The sequence below is a fragment of the Nipponia nippon genome, unplaced genomic scaffold, assembly GCF_047370975.1.
Source record: "Nipponia nippon isolate SJK-2023a ecotype South Korea unplaced genomic scaffold, ASM4737097v1 scaffold_3, whole genome shotgun sequence".
NCBI lineage: Eukaryota > Metazoa > Chordata > Aves > Pelecaniformes > Threskiornithidae > Nipponia > Nipponia nippon.
Window position 1 is genome coordinate 108767192 of NW_028262347.1, and position 12742 is coordinate 108779933.

Sequence of the window (12742 nt, forward strand, 5' to 3'; positions counted from 1 at the left end):
GATGCCTCTTCCTGCTAAGCCTTTGTGCGACTTACTGATGTATGAAGCAAGAAACTGAAAAACAAGTGCTGCACTGCTATTTTTTTTTTCTAATTTTGTGTTGTAATAGTAGGAAAAAAAAAGCAAAGAAAATGCTAGCTTCGCTCACTGTGGTACTAGCTATCGCCACATAACAAAATGCGAAGTTTTGCCATCTGTTTTATATACCTAAATGGATACAGTGGACATAGTTGGAACCTATGTTATTTCATAGAAAATAAAATGAGAAGCTGAAGTCCACACAGCAATACTCTCATCTTCTCTTAATATTTCCACAGACTCTAACATAAAATGTTCCATTTTAGGAGCAATGGATTCACCTCTAAAGGAAACTGTGAGCTTCTAAGTTCTTTCTAAAGATTTGATCAGATTTCTATTACACGTGTCCCAGAAATAATTAGCCATCTATTACCACCTATAGCTAATCTGTCTTCTTTATCTGGGGCACTTTAGACATAATCTTCAAGATAAATACGTACCAATCATTTCAGTAGAGCCTTCACAAGACATATGAAATAAAACAGAACATTTAATGTCACAAATGTCTAAGTTACCTATTTCAGTAGGCTTTGAATACCAACACTACACATATGTAAATATATTATTTTAGAAATCAATAAGTTCCAGATTAAATGTGTCACATTCCTCTGCAAACATATAATCAAAGCATATATTTTCCAATAATTTTATATTATTTTTTGCTAACTCTATGAGCTCACATAGCCTATATGTAGAAAATCATCGTGTATTTCTCTCGTGTAAATCAACAGCCTATATGATACATCCTTTGCACACGCACATCTCCCAGGATCACTGAAAAAAATGAAATATGACTTTAAAAAAAAGTCTGTTTTTAATTCAAAAGCCCAACTAAAATTAACTCACAGTATTTCTCTCTGTTGGGAAGCAACTAACAGTGTTGAAGCAACTGACTTCTATTACTCTGTTACCTTACTCCAGTCGTCTACCTGCTCAATAAACAGACTAAGCGGCAGAAAATCTGTTCATGCCTTAGGAAAAGGTGACACTCCAGCATGTCACAGAAACTCCACATTTCAAGAGAAGGTAGCACACGTTTATGAAACAAAACAGAACAAACATACAGTATAAAACAATATTAACTATGTTACTTTTATGTTGAAATTAACTAAAAACAAAACTCAGAAGAAAACGCTGCCTCGCTGAAATCAATGGGGTAGAAATCCTTCAAAGTCACTCTATGCATAAGGAAGTGTGCAAACTGTGAAAGTCCCAGTGCGAGCTGCTACCAACAGAAACATCTAAATGCCTGTAATAGAAAGAAGAGTCTATTAAAATTGAAGTATGCAATACTTGGAAGTTGAAACACTGCTTTTTGATGTCGAAATGTCTTAAAAGTATCCCCCTAGGTACATATACTACAGTATATGGATTATTAATTTTGTATGACTCTGATTCATGGGAGAATTGCAAGTTACACTCACTGCAGTTTGGCAAGCAAGTTACTTTCTCTGAGACATAGTGAAAATCCCACTCACGATATCAGAGCTGAACACCTTTCTCACACTATACCAAAAAACAAACAAACAACCTCCCAGCCCTCTCTGGAGGTCCCTAGTGCAAGCCTGTTCAAAGACATCTTTCAGATCCTCTCTGTTTAACCCCAAGTCTTTCCATCAAGGCTGATGCACTCTAAAACCTGCTTCTTTCCTTCTTAATACTTCCGTCAGTATCAGTGATTAAGTTCCCTACTAGTTTGGTATTCCTGGCAAAGGTCGAGATACAGGAAGGGCTTCAGCCAGGCTCCAGGAGAGATTGTTAACTCCTTCCTGCATAGGATGCAGTTTGTCAGGCACACAAATAATTCCTTAGTAGACATGGACAAGATGAGGAAGAGAAGCGTTGTTGAGCATACTTTAAGCTGAACATCAAATTGAACATGATGTCATTGTTTTACCAAGGTCTGTGGTGACAGGGATTAGGTCTGGGCATTTCAACCACCAACAGATAATAGCGAGAAAGACTGGCAACAGCTGGATTTTACAACTAGCCATAGCAAGCCCTTCAGTAAGATAAAATCTAATGTGATTACTTGATGCTGATGCCAAGTTAGGTTGATGGTTTTGAACGAGTTAGTACTTAATAGTTTACTACAATCCATAGAAATAGTTTCCTATTTGCGAACCCATTCCTGGCATTATCTTAGAAGCATTATTTAAGAAATATCAATCCTCATGGATTTTTATGAGCTCATTTTAGCAGTACAATCCATAAAATGCAACATGACAAAACTTGCTTAACTGCAGTTGCTGTAATTTCAGCCTTGTATGTGCAAACACTCTAGCACTTACAGGTCAAAAACAGGCTTATATTTAATGGAATTATGCTAAGGCTCCACAGGTAGACATCTGTATTGACGGAAGTACAAAATCTCAGAGCAATGGTTCAGCAATGCACACAGAAAGCTAGAGTACAGTGTGTGCTGTTGGCTTCCCAAAAAAGTCTGCAAGAATGTAAGTACCCATGTGACTGGCATTTGTGAAGGATGTAAAATTATGCATTTCCTATGCATATGGCACGTCCAAAATCTGGGTCAACAGACACTAAATAAAATCAGCTTGAGGAATAAGTCGATGAAGAAATGACATGAATAACAACTGGCTTTCCTGAATTTAACTGAGGTAACAGTTAATAAGGCATTCATATGATGAGAAGGTTAAATTTAAATGAGACACAATGATACAAACTGCATGAACCACCTATCAAGTATGCTATTCTGGATCTTCTGGCAGATGATCCCTCTATTTTGAAAGCTTTAATGCATTTTGAAACATGTTTCCTAAACACAGGAACAATTTCAAGCTCCTTGGTAATGCTTGTGAAATTGGAGAGAGCTATTTCAGAAGTATTATTCACATAGGTTACTAGTTAGGTTAAAGCTTCATTTGGCAGTTGCTCATTTGGAAAACACTGCAAGAACTGAGTCAGAAGCTGATGCATGAACACTTAAAAAGATCAAGATAACCTGATTTGCAGACACATATTTCATGACAAACTTAATCAGCACTGAACCTGAAGATTTTGTGCACAACAGAAAAATGCAGTACAGATACGATTACCCACAAACAGTTTCAGGCTTTATAAAAAGTAGAGAAGTACTATATTGAAACTTGCAGCAATGGAAGCGAATTCTCACCTTCTTCTAAAATATTTTTTGCCACCAATGGTAAATCTGCCTGAAATATCAGGCTAGCCCACAAAAAAATGAGAACTGCAGTTCTGCAGCTGAATATATAAATGCCAGATTAATCAGTCTACAGCACGCACTCTTCTTATGCTGTTTTGACTCTATGTAACGGACTAGCAATAAAAAAATACTGCTCCTTCCTAGCAATATACAGGGTGATAGACCTGCTCGCATAGACAATTGCTTTATCTGACTGTTGCCTTTCAACTTAAACACTCGGAATATCATCAAATCCTGTACCAAGTAGCACAACCTGCAACTGACACTACAAGCCAGCCACCGGTTTTTCAGGATACACTCTTCTCAGCGAGCAGGCCATTCTCCTTACTCTATAGCAACCCTGTTGCAAAACAGGAGTTAGCTATTATAATAAAGATTAACTGATAGATAAATATACATCAAAGTACACTCTGTGACCTGATCCAAAAAAGACCACCACTAACACACAAGGAATTTCTAGTTCCTTTGGGCAACGTTGTAACTTCAGTTTGAAAGGGAACCAGGAGTGAAACACATTAACTTGAAAACTGAGCAGGGCTTGAAGATAGACCATTAATGAAGACACAGACTACTTATTTTCAAACCATAAAAATAGCTTACAACATTGTAAAACATTATCATACTATTTGAAATTGAAATACATGATCAAACCATTTCAATTCTGCTTCAAAGCACTGGTTGATAATCTCAGAGTTTGCTCTATATTTAAACCAAGACTAAGCTATAGCCAAAATTTGAATTGCTGGCTCATAATCCAAAACCAAAATCATGAAAACACAGAAAAATGCCTTTAGACAATCACACCTGACAAGTGAGACCACAGGGCAAATATGAGGGCAACCACATTTTGTCATTGGATAACCACATCACAAATCCCAACCGCCCATCAGCAAGTGCTCCGAAAAAAATATTTCCCAGCCTGCGACTGTGTTAATGCTGTACTATTTTCCCACATCCAGAGAAGTCATTCATACTGCCTATGCTACTGCTTACTAACTATTCTACTAAAGATACAGAATCATAAAACTAAATCATGACTGCTAGTAATAATAGCATACACTTTCACTAAAACAAGTTACATTGAGGCTTCAGAGCATCTTGTCGTACTCCAAAGGGTCTTTTAGGCACTTTGTTCACTTGGCTTTGGACAGGCCCCCTCAATGGATACAGGAATATCTCAAAAATACAAATTACGGCCCCCAGTTTGGGCAAAGCACCTGCAGTTGCAAAGTGTACCACAACTCAGTAAAAGCAGCAGAATTAGACTCTCACTCCATATTTCTACCTCTGAATTTTCTTAGAAACCTTGATCAGGAAAGGACAAAACAGTCTTTCTTGAACCACTATTGCTACCTTCGCTTCCTCAATTTACTTCTGCAATAACGCCTTACTGAAGTGTGCCTTTTACCTTCAGCTTTTCTGCAACACAAGGACAGAAGTTCAGAATGAACAGTTATCAATTGCTTCTAACACTTCACCCATACTCATTTATGAGGCTCACAACAAATCTACATCCTAGCTCCAAACTCTGTTCAACCTAAACGTGGAAAAAGCAGCACCATGCAGAAGCGATTTTGCTTTGCAGCTGGGTGGCTCAGTGCTGCTTTTACCAGTGCAATGCAGTCCTAGGTCAGTGGAAGGTCACCACAGCATATTGCAGCATCGACAGAAAGGCATAACCTAACGGCTCTTGGCAGTGTGATCCCCATAGCCAGAGACAACAGGCCAGTGAGATGTCTTCATAGGAGGTCCTCTAATAATTCTGCAAAGAAGTTTCACGGCCAGGACAACTTACAGCAACCTAGAAGATGCTCTAACATCTACCAGGCAACAGCTTGGTGATGACAGATTTCAGGAGCAGAGGAACAGAGAAGTTGCTTAAGGGCATTTTTACACCGACTTTTGAGGAGCACTTTCTGAGCTGCAATTGTGTGTCAAAGCCACAGAGTACATCCCACTTACAGATACATCAATAGACATAGCACCTCCTTATCAACTTCACCTTAGCTACAAAATTGCCACCATCAATTCCCCCATAATTTTTAAATTTTATTTTACATTTGTATCAGTTGTTTAGTCAGCTGATTGTGGGCACGGAGGTACTCCTCTGACAGGCTGTGCAAGAGGATCACAGAACGCTGCAGAGCCAGTGACGCGAAGCTCATGAGATGAAGTGTTCAGAAAAAGTCTACCATATGCTTACGCAATACATTGCCAAGCTAGACTTTAAGAGTTAATTCATTTATTTTTAAAAAAGGGCTTTGAAATATTACACATTACCACAAGCTCGAAGAGACTCATAAGTATAGTATATCAGGATCCTGGCAGAACATCATCATCTACTCTGTTGAGCTCCACTTCGACATATTTCGACCAACATAAAACCAACCAGGAGATAAGGTCAATTATTTTCTTCTGAATAGACTTTATCTTATTAATTACCCTGGCATGTCCAACAGAGTATTCAAGAAGAGTGAAGACATTCTTAAAAATTGGCTTTTGAAATTTTGCTAATATGTGTTTATACAGAGTTCAGTGAGGGTTTGAAAGTTTTTTGTTATTAACTTTTAATGTGTTTATCTTTTTTTTGGAGAGGGATATGGGAATTGCCTTTCTTTCTTTTTGTCTTTTTCCTTTTCCTTTATAAAGATTAGAAATGCGCTGACAACTCTCCCTGGTTTTGCAAAGCCCAACAGTATGTATATGACATGTATTATAAGATATTAACACATTATATAAAAAGGTGAGAGTGACAAGCCTTTAACAGGTGTTGTCATTAATCTCATTTAGTTAGCCATTAAAGCTAGAAAGATGTTGATAAAAGTTTCACAGAGTCTGCTGGAAAAAAAATTAATCCTGGCTTGCTATATACACAGTCTGCCTATTTAATGAAAAGCATGTTATACAGTTGATTTAGGTCTCATTTATAATGATTCAGCATGCGTCGCTAAATTTAGAGATGCAAGTTAAATACCAGCAATTTAAAATCAATAAATTCATCCACTTAAAATTTAAAAAGAAAATTAAATTTAATCAAATACAATCTCTTCATTTTATATTTCTTGAGATGCAGAGCAATCTTTAGGAGCTAACTTACCCTCCTAAATGGTAATAATCCCACTTGTACTAGCTCTACCTTGATTCCTCCTATAAAGGACCTGCGTTTCCCATTCCTATACATGGGTGGTTCTCAGCACTAGAAAATGACCTGCAGGATCAGTCTGTATGTTGTTCCTTATCTGTAAATTTCACACAAAAACATTATATATCAATATATGCTATTATTTTTTATATCATAAGCACAAGTGCTGCCGCTCTTCTAGCGGGGTAGGAAACAGCACCCTGGCAGAGACAGCTATACCAAACTAGCAAACAAAACACTGAAGAAAACCAAGAGCAGAAACACATTTCCATGGAATCTACGTACGGCCCACAAAAAAAATTACACTTCCTTTGTGAAGCACGGATGCATTAGGCAGATATTGAGATCTTGATATGAACAATTAAGGATAAGTCAGATCTTGCATATCCTACGATCTTCAGCATCTAGTATTACCTCATGCTACTTATCTGAACCACTCACCTCAAGCCTCTTCTTTTGTTCTGCTATTTAAGTAGGTATATTGGTACCTTGTTTCATGTCATGATGCTATAAATATTCTCCCAGCATTACAGACGACAGATTACAAAAATATTCCATTTCACATAATGAGATGAATGTAATTTCAGTCATTATGAGACCCCTGGCATCAATGGCTTCCACAGCTGGAAATCGATGGATTGCTTTATGTTGTAGCCTTATGCAACTGCACATAGAATTACTCATTTCTTTGATTTATATTGTTTAGCAAGTAAAACCTAGATCTTGTGCAGAAAATAACACTCCATTTTACATTCACGCTTTGGTTCATTGAAATAGATCTTGAAATTACATGTGGGATTTTAGACTTTTCAGTTTCACACAGCAATTCACAAATTTGAACAGGCATAGCTGAACAGATAGCTACAGTTTTGATTTTAAACACTGCTATTCTTATAAAGTAGCAGCATATTTCTGTGATGTTGGCTGGACTTCTTTCAAAACACTCAGCCAGGTGTAACCATTCTTTAGCCTCATTTTTTTGATGTGTAAATGAACACTAGAGGTTAAATCAGACCGACATGCACTTCTCTTCTAAAAATTCTGAAAGTGAGCAATGCAAAACTGCCCTTCTGAAAAGTCAGTAAAATAACAAGATAGATAAGCTAGATGAGATACAAATAGAAAAAGAAGGGACAGGAAGATGCAAAGAAATTAAGAAACTGAATGTTCATATTTGTAAAAACTTTGACACATTTTAAATGTTTAATGTGAATAAGAGATTCATATTGTCCCTTCCCCCTTTTACATCCCTCTCCCATCCACTCTTGTGGTTCCCAAACATGCCTTCTTCCACTGTGCAGCCTGATTCTCTGCATGTCCTTTACATAGGTTCCTCTGATATAAGCTCTATACTGGAGATGGTAGCAAAACTGCAATTGTATTTAATATTTTGTTGCTAAGTTTTTCGGCTTGGTGTGTTTTTTGCAGACATCAGCTCCAACCTGCCTGGGCTTGTTAGCTGAAACATGGCTAAACTGCCTCCAGAGACAGCTCAAGTCTGAAAGCATCTGAGCTCCTTTCTCTCAACCTGAGCTCACAAACTCTCACAGGAGAGGCTCCTCATGATGCTCAGCTTTGACACCTTATTCCCAGTACTGGCTGTGTTTAAGGAACAGTCAGGGGAGATCAGAGCACAGTTTGCTCCAAGCTGGCCTCCAAGACCAGGCTGACCCCACAAGCAGCCCCTGGGTGATGTCTGGGCCACCCCACCACACTCCCCATTTGGGATCCTTGAGGACTGATTGAATAGCCTCAGCCTGGCACAAACGCCTCAACTGCCACCCCCCGCCACAGCGCTCAGCGCTGGAGGACCCGCTGCAGATATACGCAGCCAACCACAAAATCATTCGCTGCAAAGTGCAAAGTGACCCATTTCGCGTGCAACATACATTTCTCTTCCGTCAGTTCTCGGCACTGGGTTCTCCCTTTCCCAGCCCTGCCCATGCTTTCCAGTGGGCACCATCCCCTCCCCAGGGAAAGCCAGCAGTGCTGTGCTCACCGCCCTGCGGCATGCTGCCACACAAACCGCCTTTTCCAGTTCCCTGCACCCAGGCTCTCCGTATCTTCCCAAAGAGATAATGTGCAAATTCACAGTTCTCTCTCTCCAGTTTGGCTAGTGTCTGTGCTTTTCCACTGCTTTCAGACATCTCTAATCAGGGAAGCATCAGCACAGCTCCAAGATGAAGATCACCTTTCCCCCTGCACCTCCTCCATATCCCGATTCAGTCCCTCCAGGCCCTGCCCTTCTCTCCCCAGCTCAAACTCAGGGGCACTGACACATTTATAGAAATTAAGCAAAACATTTTCTTCAACATGCAGGCTATGCCATTTGGCAGTATGTGGAATTGGAGGGAAAAGAAAAATAAAAAAACATTGAAGTCACGGCATTTCAGAAATGTTCTGAGCACGGTCACATTTGCAGAAGGAACCTGACCGGGGCAGGAGATTTGAGACTGCATTAGAAAGGTTGCACATAGAGCAGCCCTGCAGTTACTGATGCAAACACCCACCCACAATACGGTCTCGGTCCTGTTCTCAGCACAGACCCGGGGGTACCGGCACACCCCAGGGAGATGCCCCCTGTCCAGGCGCAGGGCAGAGGCCCACCCTGCCCGGGCGACGAAGAGGCCAGCAGCGGGTTACGGCGGGCCCAGCCCCGGCGCCCCGTCCCGATGCCGCGCTCCGGCCCCGCCGCGCCCACCCCCGCCGGAAGCCGGGCAGGGCCCCGCTTCCCCGGCAGACAATGACAGAGAGAGGCCGGCCCGGGGGCCGGGGCACGGCCGCAGCCTCCGCTCGGCCCCCCGTCCCTGTCAGCGCCGCCGGCCCGGAGGTGACAGCCGCCCGCGGCCGCGCCGGCCCCGCTGCCTGCCGCACCGCACCGGCCCCTTCTCCCTCCGCCACCCCAGGGAGGGCCGGGAGGCGGCGGTCGGGCCTCTACTGGGCGCCCCCGGGGGCTGCGCGTCCCCTCCGGGCCCGGAGGGGCTGCTCCCGCCGGAGGCGCTGCGGGCGGCCAAGCGGTGTCTCTGGGGAGGAGCTGTCAGAAAGCGCGGCCGGGCCGGGCCGGGCCGAACCGCGGCTCCCCGGGCAGGCGGGCGGGCAGGGCGAGGCCGGGGACCCTCGCCCGCCGTCGGCGCCGCGGCCCCCGCCGCCCCTCACCTCAGGGTGGGTCCCACGCAGGCCGTGTCGGTGCTCTCGATCTCCTGCAGGATCCGATCATGCTCGGGGAGATTCTCCGCCATCTTGGATGGGAGGGACCCGGCGGCCGCGCCGCTGCGGGAGGCGCCGGGGAGGGACCGAGGGCGGAGGCGGCCGCGGAGCCGGGCGGGGGGCAGCGGGAGCCACCGGGGAGGGCTTCTCGGCGCGGAGGGGGACAGGCGGCCCGGCGGGGGGGGGGAAGGGGCGGGCGAGGAGGAGCGGGTCGCCCCGGGCCGCGCCCGCCCGGTTCGCCCCAGCTGGCCGGTGCCCCGCGGCCCTTGTCAGGGGAAGGGCTGCGCCGGGGGCGCCCCAGGAGCCCGGCAAAGCCCCTCCGTCGCCCGGGCAGCTCCGGGCGCTGGTGTCCGGTGGAGATCCGCGGGCAGCTGCCCCTGCCTGGTGCCACCCGCTCTGCCCCGCTCAGCGCCCTGGGGCAGAAGAGGGGCACCCAGCACCCGACCCCTCTCCCGGCTGCGCTACGGACGGACCAGCTGCCCTTCCCGCGCCCCGTTGCACCGCGCTGCAGAGGCGCCTTGAAGGCTCATAGGGTCGGCACCAGCCTTTCTCTCTGGGCTTGTTCTCGTTTGTTTCTTGGGGTGGTTTTTTTTTTTTTAAATTTACTTGTTTTGTTTCGCTTTTAACGGCTCCCGCTCGCGTAGGCGCGGGCCGTGCTCGTCGCAGCCGGGAGGCGGCGGCGCGGGGCGGAGCGCGCTGCCACCGGCCGCTGGCGCGGGAGCTCTGCGGGGGCTTCTGCCTTCAAGTTGGGTCACCGACGTGTTTCCTTCCTTCCTTTCTTTAGGCGACAGAAGTTCGGGGGTCGGGGTAAAACTAGAACCACCAAGAAGTGCACCTTTTTGCACATTGGCTTGCTGCGTTTCTCGAGCAACCGGCATATTGCTTCCTAGTGCCCCCAGCATCTGCACAGCAAAGCTTCGTTTTTCAATGAAGGAGGAATAGCCCATTTTCTATTTAAATTATACACTTAGTGGTTTGTGGCCAAAGATGAGCTAGTTCTTGGGTTTTGCATGCTCGGGAGACAGGATACACCTGCTTTCTGGGCAAAGTTATCTGCGCACACGTGGGAAGCCAACATAAAGAAATAGGCCTGAAGTGTAAAACTTCGGGGTGACGTGTGGCTACTTTTCCCGTGAGGAACTGACAGCAGTTTACAACCATGAATACATCAAAGTCTAGACTGCAGCCAGCTACACTTGTGTTTGGCACCCTTCCAGGTACTGTAATCAAACTCATCGCGTCTCCTGCCCTGGTGCAACTACACCTGGACGTTGGTTAATAAATGGCACTGAATGCTCTGCACATCTTGTCTATGCTTGTGGCTTTATCATATTCAGTGTTGATTCAGATGAATTTATTGATGACACCTACTAAAATCAACAAGAACTGTTCCAAATGGAGACAAGTGCCTACAAAGTGTATACTGCAGAAAGAAAACAGGAAAAATCCTACAGGCTACTGCTGCAGTAGTGTTTCCTTCAAGAAATCACTCAAATGCAGTAGCAATCTTCCCACATTCCTCTTTTTTTTCATCACGAAATTACTGAAGTAATAGATTGACACATGTATTTTTCAGGGTGAATTAAATTTTCTTTCTTTAGCCTGATAGTCATTGCAACCTGACGCCTACAGTGCCAGGCAGGCTATTTTTAAAACTCTTCTACAGATACTGACAATATACTTAGACACATAACATCATAGTCTTTTATGTATTACTTTTTTGCAAGGATGAATATGCAGAGGAAATTTTTTTCAGTTGCACTTTTACCATTAAACAGATTCCATAAGCTGCAAATGAAAAAAATATTAAAATCTTCAGATATTTAGGAATATCAACAGTAAAACTTTAAGTAGTTGTGTCTTCAGTGATTTAAAAAAAAAGTTGTATTTATTAAAAATCTAAGTAATTAATTCCTTAAAAATGTAGCTGTTAACATCAAACTAAAAACACTGTTACACAAAAGAGCAAATTTCCCCTTGTTTTCATGTTTAAGAGTAATTTCTTTCTTCCCAGAGAATCTGCAGCCAGCCTTCAGTAACAGATAGCTTTGTCCTAGTGAAAAGAAAGGGCTGAGCAGGTGACCTTGGTTTGTATTTTCTCATTTAAGGCCAATCACATTGAAATTAAACTCAGCTTTCCTGTAGATTTCAGGGTCAGGAAAACAAAGTTTGTAATATATTGGGCTGACTGAAATAACAGCTATAGAATGGAACAAATCCATCATGAACAATATAATATTATCTCAAAGATGCATACCTTAGAGTGGTTCCAAGAGGCAGCTCAAAGGACTGGATCTCAGCAAGGGCATTTTCATATATCTGATCTTTGTTTTCTTCTAGATACAATTCTGACAGATTTGACTTGCTTTTCCTTGCCATAGATTAGCATAAAACTAATCTAACTTTAGGAGAGGACTTTTATTCTGATTATTATCGTTGACTAAGTGACTCTGTAGTCAGCAAAACCAGGCATGAAAAAACAGATCCTGCGCTAACCTCGTGACTCCTGAGGACTTTGTGTCCAAGAATGGTGCACAGCTGCTGTTTTCCTGTCTCTGCTGGTAACATTTGCCTCGTATGCAGTACCCAGGCTGGCACAGTGTTTTTTGTGTGTGCGTCCAATTTATTTATATTAACAGGAAATTTACTGGCAAAAATAATATTTTTACATCCTTGTAATAGTTCACCAGCAAGAAATATTAAGCCTGAAATTTGGCCAGTTTGAAAACACAATTTTAAAGTCATTTCAGACACTAGACATCAATGCTCAATTTCTCTGTTAACTTTTATGAGACTAAAAAATAATATTTTTTAAAAAATAATGTATTTTACCTTCTGGTGTATAAAAAACCTGCACACACAAGAAATTACCTGGATTTATGAAGCAGGTTTATGGACCCTGTAACGCAGACTGGAAAAGCAGAGAAACTTTTATGTTCTCATCTTTTTCCTTTTCAGCATTAGTAGATGCTACTTATAGTAACAGTGCAAAAAATGCTCTGGGATAACTGTGTTTTTTATATGAGTGTGCAATAAACAAAACTGTTACTAATTCATTACCTGCGTAGAAGAAAAACAAAATAAACTCCTACAAATGTTGAGAGCAGTGCTGATGTGAAAGAAACTAC

The 12742-nt window shown here is 43.0% G+C and overlaps 1 protein-coding gene across 8 annotated transcripts in view; it reads right to left on the reverse strand.

The window, feature by feature from the left end:
- The window catches only part of EXOC6 (exocyst complex component 6), a 98324-nt gene extending 86210 nt beyond the window's left edge, over positions 1-12114 (reverse strand). For 2 of the 8 annotated variants that reach the window (XR_015706299.1, XM_087764586.1), the window contains exon 1: positions 11872-12114. Coding sequence is in view for 6 of the 8 variants with exons in the window: in XM_087764586.1 (XP_087620712.1) it covers positions 11872-11993 (122 nt within the window). In the remaining 2 variants the exon portion in view is untranslated. Of the gene's footprint in view, positions 1-9563; positions 10195-11871 lie in introns of those variants that run through there. The other 6 variants (XR_015706300.1, XM_087764587.1, XM_087764591.1 and 3 more) reach the window with 5 other exon arrangements.
- Positions 12115-12742: the final 628 nt, after the last annotated feature.